This window comes from Rhinolophus ferrumequinum, chromosome 11 (genome assembly GCF_004115265.2).
Source record: "Rhinolophus ferrumequinum isolate MPI-CBG mRhiFer1 chromosome 11, mRhiFer1_v1.p, whole genome shotgun sequence".
NCBI lineage: Eukaryota > Metazoa > Chordata > Mammalia > Chiroptera > Rhinolophidae > Rhinolophus > Rhinolophus ferrumequinum.
In genome coordinates, this window is record NC_046294.1 from 76,621,636 (window position 1) to 76,640,797 (window position 19,162).

Genomic DNA, 19,162 nt, shown 5'->3' on the forward strand with positions numbered 1-19,162 from the left:
AGTTAGACAGTTATAGGACTGATGCAAAAGAAATAAGGTTTTTAGCTGTTGAGAGAACAAAGAAAAAGAGAGACAGAGAGCCGGACATGAGCGATGTCAGCAGAGAAGAACTCACAGACATTTGTGCCCTGTTGGATGTGAAGGGTAAGAAATAAACCCAGTATAACTTCAAAGGTTTGAATGTGAGCAGCCCTAGAACAGTACCATTAATGAAATATGAAAATCACAAGTGGAAGCTCAAAGGTGAGAGCATATGATGGAGGAAGTGAAGGGGATAGAAACCACGCGGTATTTCAGTTCAACTCAGTGAACTGAGGCAATAGTGGGATAGTGAGTTAGAGAAAAGTCCACTTTAGAAAGTTAAAGAACAGGCCTATTGTAGTTCAGGGGACCAGATGGAGTTGTCTGTCTTTGGTGCCCCCAGTTACGTTTCTTGAACTCATCCTAGTACGGGGGGCCTAGGATTCTCACCTTCCCATTTCTCCCTGCCCCATGCATCCCCATCTTAGAGGTTTATTTGAGGTACTCCCATAACCTAGCCAGCCTTCTTCCTAGGAGATTAGCCTGCAGCCATTGAATACCAGGCAATTAGAGTGCCCAACCCTCTACAAATAGATCTCCCAGACAGTGTCTCCTGGCCTGGCCTAGTGTCCTGCTCTGCCCACCACCAACAACCACCAATGAGATGAGGGTTTGAACCATGTTCTTACATCATGATCAAAGAGTTCTCAGGATGGTACACCTGTGCTGACCAGCCAAATTTGGCTCTCAAATGAGCCAAATCCCCCTGGCATATCTCACACTTTAGTTCACAGATCAGTGATTAAGCCATCTTCTGCCTAACCCTCTAAACCAGGGGTGTCCAAACTTTTTTCAACGTTTTTCACCAAGGGCCATAGCGGTAAAATACACAAACAGCCGGGCCACTCACTCGAGGTGAAGTACGTTTTGCCTCACCTGGTTTATTTAAGTAAACTAAATATATTTTTGGAATTTGCTGCTGGCCAATTAACAATGGATCACGGGTCGCAGTTGGCCCGCGGGCCGCAGTTTGGACACCCCTGTTCTAAACTGACAGTAGAGACCAAATAAATGCTGTACGCCAATTGTGTCCAACTAAGGGTATCACATAGACTCAATCCAACAGATGGACTGGGGAAATAAAGGTCTACACGAACACCTCTAGATGTGTGTCAGGGATGGGGCAGATTCCCTGGAGCTGCTTCACTCAGTCCTATCAACAACAGCAATTTCTGGAGAAACAAGACATTGGGGGGCAAGGGGGAAGTGATGGTGGTGTGAGTGTCCCCCATGTAAATGCGCATGCACTGAACTAGCAGGCTTTTCATGGCAATCAAGGTGGATAAGGTCCCACATGGGATCACAAGACCAAAGTCAAAATTGGAAACTGAAAAATGTGAAACACTCAGGCAAAAGTGGAAAAACAGAGTCACCAGGAAGGAAGAAACATCCGAGTTCAGGGAAGGCGGGACTCCGCATGGAAACTTCATGTACTAGCACTGCAAGTCCTGTACATCACACCTTCTGTATCGAACGTAGCCTCCCCATTGAGGAAAGCCCTAAATGCTAATAGTTGACTGAGTGATGATTCCATGGCGCCATCTGGATGCTTGTTAGGGTCAGTTGGAGCCAATAATTGTTCAAATGGTTATATGTTTTTTTATTGATATCACTCTCTCCTCCTTTCAATCTAAATTTCCTTCTCCAAGAGTATCTGCACTTTAAGATTGCTAGAAGAGGGCAATATTTAAACCAAGGAATAAAGTGCACGGTGAAAGCACTGGGAGAAGAAACTTTGGGATGATAAATCTTACAGGTCATATTTTGCTGTCCTGAAAAGGCTTTCCTCCCCTTGATATACCACTTATATATCACCAGACTTCTCAAAATACCCCTGGTAAGACTATTGGAGAACTGCATGTTCAGCATTACCTAATTTCCTCATAAATCTCTTGCCTTTTAATCAGCTAAGTGGCTATCTGCTGAATTTCCCTGATTTATTGATATCTTTTGAGGGCTGAGGATATGTCCAAATACTAAGTGATTAAATGTGGATGGAAATGGCACATCACCATAATAATGATAAAAAAGGGAATCGTGACTAAGCATACATAAGGCCTTACAGAGACAAACGTAGACAGCTTCTTAAAAGAGCAGGCTCCAGAGCTGCAAAGAAAACCGCAGTCAAACTAGTTTTTACATGAAAACCTTCCCAGTTTCTCTCACTAGAGATGCTTTCGCATTCGCTCAGCAGTTTCACAAGAACCACAGCCCCCTCAGAATTTACTGTTTCAGAAGCAGTGGGGAACTTCAGGCTGCCAGCTAAACTGGAAGGAATCCTGGATTCCACTTTCACCTTAGCCACCAACTCTATGTGACCTTGCAAAGGATGTTTCCACTTTTCTGAGGCCTCCATTCTTCAACTGTTAATCAAAGACAATCCCTGCTGAGGACAATCGCTGTAATATCCTCGTATAAGACAAAACACTTTAACAGGACATTATGGAAGCGCTCTAAAATGAAAGATTATTGTTTAAGTCACAGGACTTTGTTATAATTGTTAAAGCGCCACCTGCTGGAAACACCACTGATAATACATACCAATTCTCTGAGATGCTGGTATCAGAAAGGTGAGAAACATTAGTTACCTGTCCACAAAAGTGAAACTAGTTTCAAAATGGAAGCCGTGAAAATGGCACCAGCAAAGCCCTCTCTTCTTGCAATGTCACCACAGTCCAATTGCATAATTTATTAGCTCCATACAACACTAGGGAACAATCTAGCAACTATTAAACTATTCAGCAGAGTTGCTTTTTTAATGGCATATCTACAAAAAATATTGAAAAATCAATATTGTTCTAATGGGCTGAAAAATAATTTATAGGAGGTTCTCAATTTAAGAATGTGTTGTGTTTCAAACCCTTATGTATAAGCTAGATGTTTAGAAACACAGTACACAGGCTGGTTAAAGTCCAATCTTCACGAACTTATTTAAACCAGGATGCACAGCCTTGCAGAACGATTATTTAATTGCTGGATGTCATTCGCAGTATTGCTTCTCTGGAACACTGAATTCTGAGTTGTAATTTGAGATGCCCAGATTGGAACGCCTTTGCCCCTCTTCAGAGGGAACAGGCAGGAGAAACCCTGGGATGAAGTGGGGTGGGTGGAAAGAGCAGAGCAGGGCAGGAAATTTACTACCTTTATGTATCTGCATAAAAGGCCCTACTGTAGGTCAATGTCCCCTTAAATGTCCTGAACTGAGACCAAAGACAAAATATATTTAATAAACACCCAACAAATGAGATAAAGGACAAGAAAGATGAAAAAAAGCTGTTGATGACATGGAAGAGCTCAACCTGTGGTGAGGAGGTAAACAGAAGCACTTCGGTAAGTGCTACAAGGAATATATGAACAAGCGCCCCGGGTGTCTCAAGGAGAGGGACTCAGCTGAGCTGGCCCGAGAAAGACCTCATAAAAGAGATGACATGTGAACTCAGCCTTGACAGACATGTGGGATGTTGTCACCTGAGATTCCGTACTCCATCACCATCCCTATATATACAGCTTTATTCTCAAGCAAGGTATTTTAAGAAATAATCAGTGTATTAATCAAACTGGAAGTCTTCCCCAAAATGCCAAACATTTCAACATAACCTTTTTTCACTCGCTGACAATTGTTATTGGTAGGAAGTGAAAAATCAAGCATCTGTTTTAACTGGTATCATACAAATCTCATGGACATAACAAAAATTTGGTAAAAAGTAGTGTACAGAGAATGAAAGGTTATTTCACTCCAAAAAAAGAAAAACATTAAGATAATTCAGAATTTGAAAATGTTTATTCCAGCAAATGATCTGTGAGCTCACTCTGAATTGCCCTCCATTCTGGAGTAGCCCCAAATGGATAGGTTGGTTTCACCTTACAGAAGACATGATTCTGAAAAGCTGGATGTGGAGAAGTCTTGAATATTAAGTCATTTAAAATCCACAAGGGGAACTGGTTAATCAAAGAAAGCACACAGTGGATGCATTCCCATGAAATCAAAATCTTTTAATAATATGAACATTTACCCTCAATTTCTTTATTATATTTTATTAATACCAAAACAAACGAACAAAAAAGTTTACATACAGAGTTTTTGTAAAGTGGCATACTGGTAATTGAAATGATGCTACTCATTAACATTTGGTATTGAAGAAGTATCATAAAAATCTCATGGACATAACAAATATTTGGTAAAAAGTAGTGTAGCAGCCTTTTTTTAACAACAGAGAGAGGGTTCCTACGTTTCCTGCACTCCACTTTAATGCTGCCATGGTACTCACATTTGTATCTCAGGATTTCTCTAGTGCGGCCCCACCCATTTTCCTGACATATGCACTGTCACCAGATCTCACTGGTAGCCTGTGGACAATGACAACTCAGAAGGACCAAACCCAGAAGCCTCCAGCTGAGGAAACCTCCTCTCAGACCACCCTGGACTGCCCCTTCTCCTGGCCACCCCGTCAGGCCTGGACAGCCCATTTTCAGGCTGTTTCAGGCCCTGTCCTGAGGCTGGCTCCTGCCTGGGTATCTGCCCCATCCCGCTTTCCCACCTTTCAGAGGCCCCAGAATGGGGCCCACGCCTTGTCTGTCTGACATTAACAGGTATTGGTCCTCAAACACACAGAAGCACAATCTTAGTATTTGTACTTTTGATACATTATTTTGTATTACTTTGTAAAATCTAACCACTGGATCCAGTCCAATGCTATGGAGTGTTTGCTCCGAGACTGATCATTTTCCAAGGGTCCCCTCAGCAGTCAGCAGGCTCTGCTTTATCCCAGTGACGTTTCCCAGGAAGCTTCAGGTGTGCGTGGGCACTTTCTCCAACTACAAGACCGCAGAATGGGTCTCCTGGAGGTTCTCCTCAAGCTTCAGTCCCAGATTGTCGATTCCAATGCTGGTGACTGGTGGCACGTTGCTCTCGGCCGGCTCTGCCGTACGCATCGGGGTGGAACAGTACAGAATAAACCCCACCATGATGATAGTGAAGGACAGGATGTAGAGTCCCGAAAACTAGGAGAGAACAACTGTGGGTTACACATCTCTGTGCCTGCCTTTTGCCAACTGTGCTTTTAGAGTTACCCTCTCATGACCTTTTTCTGAAAGTTGCCTAAGGAGACACTACCGCCCAAACCCCAACCCTGTGTGTATCCTGCTGAACGCCTGGGCTCTGACAATGTCACCTGGCACATCAGCCTACTGGCTCCTTGCATCTCTAAGAAATGGAACTTTTGCCTTTTTCTGTGATAATCTAGCTGCACCCCACCTTGCACCTAGTCCCACTTAATGAAGAGAATAAGAGGTCAGCAGGGATACCATGAGAGAGCCCAACTCAGGCCCATGGCACAGGTTACAATATTGGTATAAAACAGAGGGACACAGGACCAAGGAAAAAATGTCAGCATACAGATGTGATAACTTGTCAATCCCTCATACATGCTATTCCAATCAAATTCATTTCATTCAAATTTAATAAATTATCTTGTCTCTGTAGGCAAGTGTTACATAGTTTTATGAAAGTGAATCAGGCTCTCCTATTAAATGTTCACTGTTACCTCTGGGAAAATCTATATAACTTAATTTAAAACATGTCTTATTTGGTTTGGTGGCTTTAGAAGGAAAAAAATGTTGTCCCTCTTACAAAGACAGGTGATTAAATTGAGGCACTTTATTAGAAGGGAGAGACTCAGAGAGTGAGGTAAGTATCCTGATTAGAGACTCTCACCTTTTTTCTTTTTTTCAAATTCTACCCTTTGCATCTGGATCTATAAAGGAAGTTTCTGTGGCTACTCTGTTTAATAGGTGTTTATTCAAGATCAATTCCGAAGGAAGCAGAGTCTGACACAGAAGAGTGTAGAAATTTTTAAACCTATTTTTCAAGTGCTTGTTTCAAAAAAGCAGAGCCAAAGTTATTTTAGATACTATAATTTTAAAAATTGGTGATATATTGGACTTAACGATTCTGTCTTTAAAAACTGCTTTTAAAATGCTAGGTACCTTTTTTATGCTCTGATTAGTTTTCTACCTGTTATTTACTTTGAATAAAGATCGCAGCAGACCTTCTTTTTGCTCTATACATCTTGAAATGACCTTTGACCAAAAGCATAAATCTGACATGTTAAGAGAGTGAACTGCTAGATATGGAGGGACAAGGAAACATAAAGCAAAAGAACTAGAAAAGAATTTATAGTTTGTATGCTCCAATTTTAAGAATAGTTTAAAGTCATGTGAACAAAAAATGACACAGAGAAGGGCTTTTTCATATTAAAGTTAGAGCAGTTAAAAAGCAAATATTTACATTAAGGGAGTTTATAATAGTTTGATAGTAACAAGTGTACTTTTGCCTTGAAGTTTTTATTTCTTAACACTTACTTCCTCCTTGGGCGTTATTTTACTTACGAGGGGAAAGTAAAAGTTAAACTACTAAAGCTAAATCAGTATTTTTGGGTTTTGTTTTTTTTTAAAAAAGCACCGGTGAGCGGGGCCATATGTAATTACACTGCTGAGCTCTGGGGCTTTCTTTGGGTACGGTACCTATCAACTGGCCTTGAACTGCAGAGTGGAAACACTGTCATACGCTAGCAGTGGCCATGTGAAATGCAAGCACAGCATCACAGAACAACTGACTTTTAAGGCTGACTTTGTAGCTCTTGGCAATTCTGTTCTCACTGGGGAAAAAAACAAAAACAAAATCTAGCTCTGTCAGGATCACTTCTCTGATTCACTTTGACATTTTTTACTTTTTAATGATGCTACTGAAAAGCTAAAAACATTCCTTCTGTCTTAGTACGAGAATATCTTAACCGGCAAGTTTGTAATCGCTGGTTCCTGTCACATGTAACCTTGCAAGTCAAAATGGTTTACACACCTTAAGCAGAAATTTCTGAGAGCCCACTAAACTAGGCATTGTGAGAGCACGGCCAATTCCTGGGAGTAGTGTAAATCAGTACCAAAGATGTCTGCCTGGACGCAAAATTTCACAAAGACAAAGAAATGTAGTTGCTGTCCCCTCCGAAAACTAAAGTTATCAAGTAACATCCTATTTGTTCAAATGACTGTGGGGAAAAAGAGCAAGCAGGGTAACATGCATTTACTGAAGGTATACTAAGGAAAGACGGATTTCTAAGGCAGCAGTTCTCGAAATGTGGTCCAAAGACCCTTGAGGGTACCCAAGACCTTTCAGGAAGTCTGTAAGGTCAAAAATTTTATAATAACAATACTAAGATGCTATTTGCCTTTTTCACTTCCATTCTCTTACTAGTTCAAAATGGAATGTTCCAGAGGCTACCTGACATGTGATATCACAGGGCAGAATGAAGAACCAGATGTGAAAATCCAGCTGTTTTCCATTAAGCCATATATTAAAGAGATTTTCAAAACCGTAAATCAATGACATTTCACTAATTTTTTAAGTAGTTTTTTCAAAAAATTATTTTATGCTAACATGAGTTTATTTTCTTAATGCATTAATAAATACTTTTTAAATTCTAATATAAGTTCTAATATAATCAGTGACTTGCAGTCCTCCATTTTTAAGCATTCAAAAGGGCCCTGAGATCAAAAAGAACTGCTGTCCTAAGAGTTTTCAAAATAGCTGTGAAGTACAAAAAAAATTCCACTTATTTGGTTCTCTCTAATATATGAGACTTTAACTTGATAAATATATACGCTTGAGATTCTCATCTTAATAATGAAAATGGGAAGAAAGGTGCAGTGGAAAGGAGACTGAACTATAAGACGCATAACTAAGACATAGTGTTGACATTACCACCAACCAGCTGTTGACTAAGGGTAAGTCATTAATTGCACATAACCACCCTGAGTCTTTGTTTATTTCCCCATCTCTAAAATCAGATCTTTCATTCAGCAATTTCAAGGGAAGGTATATCAGACTCTCCGGAGATGCCATATTTGTTCTCTTGCTTCCCTTGGAGACTCTGATCCATTCACCACCACCCCTCTTGTCTTGGGAATTACATATGTAACAAGAGCTGTTTCTGTTTCTAAGGAGAAGGTTCCACTAGTGAATGCTGTGGTGGTGTGGAGATAGAAAAAGTCTGAAAAACCACCAGAATGAATTACCTTTAAGGTCCCTTCCAGATATAAAGTTATTATCAAAGATAGAATAATTCCATCACTGTGTGCATGATAATACAACTATCTCCTTCCCTTCCAGCAGGTACTGCAGACTTTTTATCTGTATAATAGGGCTTTGCAATATATAAGTGTATCATTGTCAAATCAACACATTGTACATCTTAAACTTACACCACGTTGTACGTCAATTATATCTCCGTAAAGCTTAGGGGGAGAAAAGGAAAACTCATCATGCCTTGTTGAGCTTAGATGTTTTCTCAAAGTCAACAGCAGCTCTGGGATTCCTTATCACCAGGCAACATGCATTAGCATTTCCAAGCACTAGTGTTGGTGAACCATACCAAAGAGGAAATCCACTGCATCTCGCCATTTAGAAAAACCCTAGAAGAGCAATTCTCATTTGGGCCTATTTTCTAATTCAGAAGCAGTAACAAAAGGAGTGAGGACTGTCCAATGAAATTTGTGCCAAACGGATGAGAAGGTTTGATTTTGGGATCTAAAATCTTGAAGAAACCTGCTACGTCTTTTGGACTAAGCAAGTGTTCTTATTTGAACATGATTTCTACTTGCTTACCTTATAGCCAAAGAGAAAGAGTCCAAAGAAAAGGCTGTAGAGGTCAGCAGTCAGGATGCCCAGGTTGACAGAAGTAGCACTAGTAACTTTAATTACCAATGGCATGAAGCTGTACAGGCAAAACATACAGAGGGCAAATGCCACAAACAGCAGGACTGTGGAAAAAAAAGGAATATCTATTATTTTAGGAAGAAATCAGAAGGCAAAGGTGCTTAAGGCATGGCTGTTATATAAAATACCCTGATCCTTTAGCATATTATCTATAAAACCCCTTATTAACATCAGCATTGCAAATGAGACATACAAAACTCTCAGAAAAAAATAATAGTGCGATGTAGGTAACCGGGTGTTGGATAGTCAAGCAGACAGCTGCTTCACAAGAAGTCTGAAGACTCGAGATACAAATCCAATTGAGAGCTAGTGTGACCAAGGTCAGTCTTCTTCAGCATTCCTAGTAAAGAAAGCCTATTGCGGAAGGTAAAGATTAAGCATTAACTTCTATGGAGGCTCATTTACAAGTTCTCAGAGAAAACTCAATCTAAGCCACGACAGCTCTCTGTGTATTACTCTGATTTTGCAAAAATGCTTAAGTACTATTGAAATGATGTATTTATTTCTTGATGTGTGTTTTTGTCAGTTAGAGGAAAGGATATTGGCTAAAAAGAATTCTTATTTATGTACATACCAATTTTCCAGTCCCAGCGAATGCTAGCAATATCCTTGTATTCCACAAGCAATCTAAGATTAAAACAAGAGGTCACAGAGAGATCCACATATTAATTTTCAACATTTTATAAGCATTTTAGTTTCTATACTTCAGATAAGGTGAGGAATTATATTGACTTTTGAGTTTTTCTTAAAGTATAAAATTAACTATCTTTTTAATAAAAATTCCAAAGATTAAAACCAAAGGAATCCATAAATATATGTCCGACTCCCTTAGATGCATTCTTCAGTAGTTGTCATCTATAGGAGGAAAACATGACATTATGTTTTCCCTTTGAATAGAAGTTAATATTTTTTGGAAATAATTGTAAAAGAAAGCCTTTACTAGTAATGCCTCTACCACACACGTATAAGAAAATGAGGCATAATTCTTGACATTTCAAAAATCCTTTTTTAATATAAATTTACCAAGTTACTCATTTCAAATGTGAATTTGGGCCAAATAAACAATGAAAATTAGTAGTTAGAAAGTAATCATTTTTTATATATTTGCTTATTTTGTTTTTAAGGAAAAGTTTAGACTTACAGCTGTATGCCGCTGATAATTGTTCCAAATAATCCCACCATTCCTAAAAACTCTTGTCTGCTCAGCTTCTTCACGATGTATTCTTCACATACATTAGAAATGGCATAGAGGGAAGCCCCAAGAAGGACCAAGATGTCACCAATGAGTATATCATTACCTACGGGAAGACAAGCCACAAAAAGGAATACATTGTCAATAGGGAAACCTCTCTAGCTTACTTCAAGGGGTTTATCTGGCTCGAGTTCATTTAAGGTTAAGAGTTTACGGCAGGAGAAACCTGATTTCTAGAAGTTTAAAGATTCTATATCTTCTCACTATCTGGCACAATTCTGCTGTGATTTTTCATATTTTGACTCCTCAAGAGACTAACAGACTGGAAGATGGTCATATATGCCATAATGTAAGGCCTCAGAAAATCATTCTGTGACATGAGAAATTAATGGAATGTTATCGAAGGGAATTGAAAACTATAGGCAAGAAAGCTAGGTAAGCAAGGTAATTTCTCTCTTAAAGCAGATATTGAAGTCACCTGCAAATTGGGTGAATTCATTGACCCTATCAAAATTTGATATATCAATTATCTAAATTTTGATCTAAAGAATATCAAAGTGTTTTCATCTACAGAGTGACTGAAAAAGAGGTCAATCAGCCAGTGGACACAAAGTCTCTGTTTGATTAAAACGAAAAACAAACAAACAAAACAAAACAAAACAAACAAACAAACAAACAAACAAAAACACACAAGAATCTATAGTGGGTTTTCCAGTAACCAATCTAAATGTATGGGCCAAAAGAAAATTATTGCAAATCTATAAAGAAACATCTTTCATGAGACAAAACAAAACTTATGACAAATAGGAACAAGAACTATGGGCAAGTAGGAGCATAAAGAGTGCTTTATAGAAATGGTTACAATACCAGAAGCAAGTAAATCTGAAAATAAAATTGAAAAGATGGTTAACAAGGTCATGTTTTCTGCCTTTTAACTATGTCTTTGAAAAATAAAAGTGAAAACCTAAGCACAAGTTTTTTTCTGTGACTGAACCAGAAACAAGTAACAGTCTTACCTGAATTGTCTTCCCTCCCTGCTAATATGTCGGCACCAACCATAGTTCCTACACCCAACAAACAGACAGCCACAGCAATGAAGTGGATCACTCTGTATCTTGCATAAAGAATAAACCACGAGAGAGCCATCAACACGGGAATCCCAAAGCAATCCAAAAGCTGCATGGAAGAAGAAACAAACAGCTTAAACATCTCTCATTTGCTAAAACCTGCTAATTGTGTAATAACAGAAGTTAGCATTTATTGAGCATTTATATTGCCAGCCCTGTACTAAATGCTTTACCTGGATTAACTCATTTAATCCTCACAGCAATCCTATGAGATCGGAACTGCAAAGCCCATTTTACACATGAGGAAAACAAAGGCACAGTGAGGTTAAATAAGTTACCCAAAGTCACATCGTTAAAAGTGAGACAGACAATTGCTGAACCCAGGAATTCTGCCCAAGGGCCCATGCAATTTACCTCTACACTCCCCCCTCTGTTTATCCCTAAATGCAAAACGCAAACTTTCCTTCCTGCATGTTCCCATTCATTCAGTCAACAAATATTTAAGCACTTGGCATTTGGGAGACACTGAGGAGCTGGAATATAGAGGAGATAAGAGAGACACAAGCCCTGCCCTCAGGAGCATATGAAAGGCTAGCAGGACATAGAATAAACAATCACACAACTAGATATTTAACTGGAATCAGCCTAAGAGCTACAGAAGAATACTGGTTATTATGAGAAAGCGAGCAGACACCATCTCCTTGACGAAGTGTCATCCAACCCCACCCACTGTGTGAGACAGACAATTGCTCATAGCCAATGCTCTTGCTCGTCTTCATTATATGCTCCTCCATCACCTATTGATCCTGGGTCCAGAAAATACTTGCCATACTCCCAGTACTGCCAGTCTGAAAGGCAGGGGGATTAAGGGTGCTGAAACTATAGCAAATCCAAAATCATTTGTAAGATAAAAGAAAAACAGAGATTTCCTTCATTCAATTTGTCTCAAATTTCATAAAGTGCATTCAAGGATAAAATATATTCCTTATATTAATAATACTCCTGAATCTGCTGTTTGATTGCTCACCCTCTTCTTTTTTAAGCCTTGTTCCTGATTCTCTCTGTATCTGTTTAATCTTGGACAAGGCAAGCCCCCAAATCTCCAGCAGCCTGTCTGATACTATCCACAGTTGTTTACCGACTGCCTTTCACTGCAATGTCATTACTAGAGTCCCACACACCGAGTGCAGGAACGGGCACCTTGCCTTATTTATTCCAGCTGCAGAACTCTAATCTCCTAAGTGCTTTATCAAGCCTGCCTGAATAACAAAGCATTAAACAATGCAAATGATAATAGCCTGTCCCGGAAGACACAAACAGGATCCAGCAATAATGACTTAACAAAGTCGAAACTATATTCCTTCAATAAAAAAACGTGGAAAGACTCCCTGTCCTCAAATTGTGTCTTAAAAGGAAATGAAATTTGCTCTCTTTTTTAACGATTTTTGGTGGGCAATGAATGGCCATATAAGAGAGCTGCCTATGTCGTGGTAAGAGTTCCAGAGCCACTGACCAGCTGTGTGGTCTCCGGCCAGTAACCCTGAGTCAAAATATGAAATAAAGAGATCAGACCAAATGATCTCACAAGTCCCTTCCAACTCTAAAATTCTACAACTTCTTATCTGACATCTATCACATTCAGTCATTTATCTATATTGATTCTCCTTTCAAAATGTATTCTTATTGTGTTTCCCCGAAAATAAGGCCTAGCCAGACTATCAGCTCTAATGCATCTTTTGGAGCAAAAATTAATATATGTAAGACCCAGTCTTATTTTACTATAAGACCGGGTTTTACATAACATAACATAACATAACATAACATAACATAACATAACATAACATAACATAACATAACATAAATATAGCATAGCATAGCATAGCAAAGCATAGCATAGCATAACACTGGGTCTTATATTAATTTTTGCTCCAAAAGACGCATTAGAGCTGATTGTCTGGCTAGGTCTTATTTTCGGGGAAACACGGTAGTGACAGACGTCTTTGATGCTTTCAGTCCCAAGAGTCTCCCTATTTAATTTAATCTTTAAAAATTATTGTTGGAGGTTCGTAAATAAAGTAGATATTCAAGGCAGGTTAGACATCTTGGGTAGAAATGGTAGTCAAAGGCAAAACTTATATCACTGTTCTTTTATTAGGTTTATTTTTACGGACTCAAAGAAAAATGTTCCTATAAAGCATTACTTTTCAACTCAGTGGAGTTGAGGAAAGCCGATTCAGTCGTTTTAATGTTAGCCAGCTATGGGATATATCATAACGCTGACTCACCTTTTCTAACAACAAAATGTTTTATAAGTGGAGGTGAAAGTGACATAGACCCCATTGCCAGGTTTAGACTTCACAGTTGAGTGAATAACTTTTCATGCATTGCTTTTCTTACTATATAAAATAGAGATATTCTCATTTAATCTGCAAATTTTAGGAATGTAGAAAAATTTTCTGTAGCACGAAGGTACTTCACATGCCATGTTTGAGCAACACATAAAACAGAACTCTCGTCAACATCACAGCATCAATTGTCAACTAAATATGCTTATTTTGGTAGAAACTGTTCTAATTTGCTATAGCATTTGCAGTTTGGGAACTGATTAACTTGTGTATATTTTCACTAATTCCAGGAAACCTTACTCATTAGCACATATGCTCCACTGGAAAACAGCACCCAGCTGTGTTTAGGTTTTCTTCAAGTGAACAGATTTTCAATAAAATTGGCTTAACACATATGAATTCAGATTCTTCTCTTAAAGCTGTAAAATCCATAATGATCAGAGGGCTCCCTCTTACCTGGACACTGGTGAGAGTCGTGTACTGGTACGCTCTGACAATCAGGTAATTGGCTTCCACGTCTGCTAGTCCCAGCAGGATGTACTTCCACCATTTTCTTTTCAAGATGTAGAAAAGGTTATCACTGCCTGGTTGAAAGAAATCTGGGTTAGTATATGTCACTTGAAAATGATGTTATGCGTGTTAACGTCGGGTTTACTGTGTATTTTGGATGTGGCTCCTCTTGATTTCCATTACTCATAACCCAAATTCCTGCAACAGTTCAGCAGAGTCAGTTAGATTTTTCTAGTATGAGACCCAAGCTAATAATAATACTCACTTGAGTTGTTGGGAGGCTTCAAATGAGTTAATGATCAATCTAAACGAGTTAATAAGCAGTTAAGATGATGCCTGGCGCAAAAATGTTTGTCAGAAGCTAGTTTTTCCCATTTTTATGTAGCTAGTGAGAAATAATCATTTTATTATTCTAAAATAACTTAGCCAGCCAGTGATAAAGACGTTAATTCCTTGCCAATTGCTTGTCTTTCTTTCTCTCACAACACAGACTGGATCTACATGTAATTGATGCCCCATTTAGCGTTCTCCACTTAGCTGGAAATATATGTTTTGGGGAATGAGGTTCTTGACTTTGTTTTTAATAGCGTCTCTTAATTTATCAACCACAGGGGGTAAAAAATAAAACCTAACTTATAATGACATTTACACTTTTTTTTTTGACAACTTCTACTGTTACAGTTTGGTGCTACTTATTTTAATCAACAATTTCAGAGATTATGTGAAAATCTCTAATCACTACTTTCATAGAATTCAGAGGTGTCACACTTTTCTAATAGCTTTTATAAAAACAGCAATAGCTTCCTGTTTTTATTTTTGCCTCATATTTTATGTTTTTAATGTCTAGAAGCCAAAAATTTTTATGAAGATAATTTATTGACAAGGTTAAGTCCCACATTTGACATACCTGATTGAAATGCCAACATTGCTGTATAAATTAGAAACAGCAAGCAATAGTTGATAAAGCTCTGAAGCATGGGGGTGTTCACTTTGTATTTTTCTGCCAGATACTGGCTGGTGATGGCGGTTCCACATATACACAAGGACAACATCTGACCCAGGGCAATTGTTTTCAAAATATTCCTAGAAAATAAAGAAGGAAATCAGAATATTTGCAAGTAATCTATACCTTTGGCACAAATGCACAACACACACTATATTTAGTGCTCAACAAAAAGGGACATACTAATTATTCCAGGTAGTTCTTTATTTCATTGTATTGCTTACTTCATATGCACAATGTCATGCAGTCTCAGCTCCCGCCCCCCACACGAGAACGCAGGATATGGTGAGGCCAAAAAGGAACAACAATGGAGCCGTATATAGGGGAGTCATACCACTACATTCTCGCTGGCGGCTGGGTTGGAGACACAGGCAGCAGGATCCACATGATGTACAATCTGCCATCCGCTTCTCTGCCAACCAACCAACCCCTTGCTAACTACAATCCGTGGTGCTAACTGCAATCTACTGTGCTAACTGCAATCCACCGCTTGCCAGCCACCATCCACTACTAGCGTAGCCACAGCAGTTATATTAGTGGCCAATGGCTCACTGGTTACAGCTGACGGCCAACCAGCCACAGCTGATGGCCATCCAGTCACAGTTGATGGCCACTTACTACCCGAGCCAGCACCTTTCCACGTGAGGCCGAGAGCCTGGAAACTGCACTCCTGGCTCTGTCCCCACACACAAAAATTAAAGTGTTGGATTTCAAGAGACTGCATTTTTATTCTCTTGTACATTCTGATTTCCCCTCATTACGATTTCATTGACTATCCACTGAGAGATCATTGATTACTTAGCTATGTCATATATTATTTGAAGTGAATGTTGTTGTTTTTTTTGTGTGTGTGTGTGTGTGTGTGTGTGGTTTTTAAAAACTCAAATTTAACTTTAGTTTTAAAGTCTTCCTAGTCATTAAGTGTTTAACATGTTCTCATCCTTGCATTCTCCCAGAGTCCTGATTTCTTCAACTAGAAGCAGTGGTTTTCAGAGTTACCTGCATGTCAGAATCACAGAGCTTTTAAAAATGCCAACATCAGGTTGCACCGGGGACCAATGACACCATCGTCTCTGGGGGCAGATCACCAGTCCTCTGTGATGTTGAGAATTCCCAGGTGATTCCAATGTGCAGCCAAGCTTGTGAATCAGTGCTCTAGAAGCTGGCACTTTGTGTCACAGAAGAATAAGACCCAGACTCTGTCCTTTGGCATATTAAAAGAGATGCACCTTAACAACCAACTACAAACTGGCAGACAGCAAACTACAAAACAACAGTCTTGTAACAATGGTGCAAACAAAGTACTGAGAGAGCACACAGGTGCTACTGATTAATTCTGAGTAAGGGAGTAGTTGGGAAAGGCTTCATGGAAAAGGTGATTTTTCAGGCAGGTTTGGAAGTGTATAAAAGATTTCTAGAGGAAGAAGTAACTAGAACCAAATGCAGAGAGGCACACATGCAGGGGTGAGCTCAGGAATCATCAAATAGCCCTGTGTGCCTGGGGCATAAGGGCTATAGCAGAGAGTGGTGGGCAAGAAGCTTGGAATAGTAAGTTGAGGCCACATGGTGAAAAGCTTTGAATGGCACACTGAGAAGTGAGGTCTTTATGCCATAGATGGCTGGGAGCCATGAAGGTTTCTAAACAGAAGGGTTTATAAAAATAAGTCTGATGGTTACAAGAGAAAGGAATAATGAGAAAGGAATCTAGGCAGAGAAGACAGTTTGAAGGCTAACATAATGACCCCGGCCAAAGTGAAATCTGAACTAAAGCCATGCCAGCATGAATGGAAAGTAGAGAATGATGTGAAAGACTCCACAGAGCCTAGTCACCCATTAAATTTCAGGAGGAGGTGTTGAAAATGATCTCTGGGTTTCTAGACTAGGTGAACGAATGGATATGAGGCTGCTGACCAAGACAGGGAATACAGGAAAAGATGCAGGTTTGAGCAAGGGGGTGATTAGTGAGTTCAATTTGAGAGCAGTAAAAATTGAGGTGGCTGAAACATCAAAGGGAAGAACAGTAATAAGTGTGTGATAGATGGACTCTAAGACAGCCCCTAATGAATCTCTGCCTCCTAGTATTTTTATTCCATGTAATCGCCACCTCTTGAATGTGTGGGTAGGATCTGTGACTTGCTTCTAACAATAAGAATACAATAAAAGTAATGGGATGCGTTTCCATGAATATATTACATAAGGTTATAACTTCCGTCTTGCTAGCCAACTCTCTCTATTGAGTCCCTTCCTTGCTGGCTCTGATGAAACAAGCTGCCATATAGAGAGGCCCACATGGCAAGGAACTGAAGGTGGCCTCTGGGCAAAGACCAGCAGGGAACTGAGGACCTCAGTTCAGCAGACCACAAGGAAATGAATCCTGCCAACATCACCATGAGCTTGGAAGCAGATCCCTCCCCAGTCGAGGCTTCAGATGAGATCCCAGTCCTGGCCGACACCCTAAGTTATACCTTGTTAAGAAACCCGGAAGCAAAGGGCAGAGCTAAGCCATGCCCAGATGCCTGATCCATTAAAACTGTGGGATAATATATGTGTGTTGTTTTAAGCCACTAAGTTTGTAGTAATATGTTACATAGTAGTAGATAACAACTACAAGGCTGAAATTCTGAACTTAAGAAAGTTAGACCGTATCTGTTTTGCTATCCACTACATATCCAGTACCTGGTACTTTGCTGTCAATCAATAGATATTTGTTGAATGAATGTAAATGTATAAAGAAATTCCCATATATGCCCAAATATATGGTAAGTCCAAGTATAAAACTCTTCCCCACTTTTCCAATGAAGTGCCATAGTCAGAGAAAGACAAATTATGTGAGTGTCATGAAACAGAAGCTAAGAGTTGAAAAGCATTTTAAGATGGAGGAGATCAAAAACTGCAGAGAAGAAGCGGCATTATAACTAAAGAGACACAGTTGGACTGGCAAGCCAGAAGTTGCTAGGTATCTTTGAAGGAAAGATTTGTGTTAGCGGCAATGCCTAAAGTCCAATTCCAGTGGGCTGAGTGAGTAGAAGATGAGTAAACAAATGAACCAAACATAAATAGCTCTTTTTTAAATGACGAAAGGAGAAGGATGGGGAAAGAGTTTGGAGAGTAAGCAGTAGTATTGAAGAGAGATTTTTTATTATTATTATCTTGTTAAAGCATCAAGGAAACTTAAAGACGTTTGGGAAATGAGCAGAAGGCAGTAAGAGTGAAAACTTGAAGACTGACAGTTCCTGGAAGGTTCAAGGACCAGGACTGAAAACACTGCAACTTTTATTTAAAATGTTCTCTCCATAAATACTTATTTCTAGAGTTGTTCTAAACAAAGTAGAAAATACCAAAACAGGAGAATACCCGGGATATCTAGTTTAAGAGTTTACAATGTACTCTTTTCTCTGGAATATTTGTTTCAGTAATATGCAACTAACCTCAAACGATCCTTTCACAAGGGCAGAAAAAGAAAGGGGAAGTTTGCTGGGTGAGACAACACTAAATACACTCGTAGGGCACCTGCCACGTGCCCAGCTATGAAGAGACAAAAGTGAATAGGCTCTGTGTGCCTCGGAGGCGTAGACACCACTGAGGATGGTAAGTAGTCATGTAAACTAGTAGTTATGGCACAGTTAGGCAAGTGTCAATATGGGCTAACAAAAAAAGAAAAAAAGAAGATTTCAAGAATTCACCTGACAGGCACAGTACAGAAATGCATTCCAAGCACAAGTCATAGCATATACCAAGGCACAGAACCTTTAAACAATACAGCACATTCACATATTTCAAGTGGGTTGGGCTAGCTGCAGCACAGAATATAGATAGGAGAGGAAAACAGGAGCAGATGAGGGTGGAAAAGTCAACAGAAGGCAGATGAAGAAGGGCCTTATATGTCATGTTCTAATGCTGGTACCTTTTCTTGCTGGTAGTAAGATCATTGGTATCTTCTCAATAGGAGGGAGTAAAGTGATTAGAAAGGCAGGAATGGAGCATCTCTGGGTCCCTAGATATGTCATAGCATATACATCAGAGCAAATAGCACCCAAAACTTACCTTTAATTCCTAACATGGACACCAATTAAAGAGGATAGTTGACAGAGTCAGAGGAATCTAGAATAATATTGAGTTTACTGGGTCAAACAACTGGGTAGATAGCAATGTGGTTAATCAAGAAAACAGGAGGAAAAGGCTCATTTTGGAAGG

The 19,162-nt window shown here is 39.4% G+C and overlaps 1 protein-coding gene across 2 annotated transcripts in view; it reads right to left on the reverse strand.

Annotated features, from left to right (window-relative positions):
- Positions 1 to 4,194: 4,194 nt before the first annotated feature.
- SLC35F2 (solute carrier family 35 member F2) overlaps positions 4,195 to 19,162 on the reverse strand; it is a 44,881-nt gene continuing 29,913 nt past the window's right edge. For both annotated transcript variants that reach the window (XM_033119181.1, XM_033119180.1), the window contains exons 3-9: positions 14,873 to 15,048; positions 13,912 to 14,039; positions 11,060 to 11,219; positions 9,993 to 10,149; positions 9,426 to 9,478; positions 8,741 to 8,895; positions 4,195 to 5,082 (exon numbers count right to left, since the gene is read on the reverse strand). In XM_033119181.1, the coding sequence (XP_032975072.1) occupies positions 4,897 to 5,082; positions 8,741 to 8,895; positions 9,426 to 9,478; positions 9,993 to 10,149; positions 11,060 to 11,219; positions 13,912 to 14,039; positions 14,873 to 15,048 (1,015 nt within the window). In that variant the 3' untranslated portion in view covers positions 4,195 to 4,896. The remainder of the gene's footprint in view (positions 5,083 to 8,740; positions 8,896 to 9,425; positions 9,479 to 9,992; positions 10,150 to 11,059; positions 11,220 to 13,911; positions 14,040 to 14,872; positions 15,049 to 19,162) is intronic.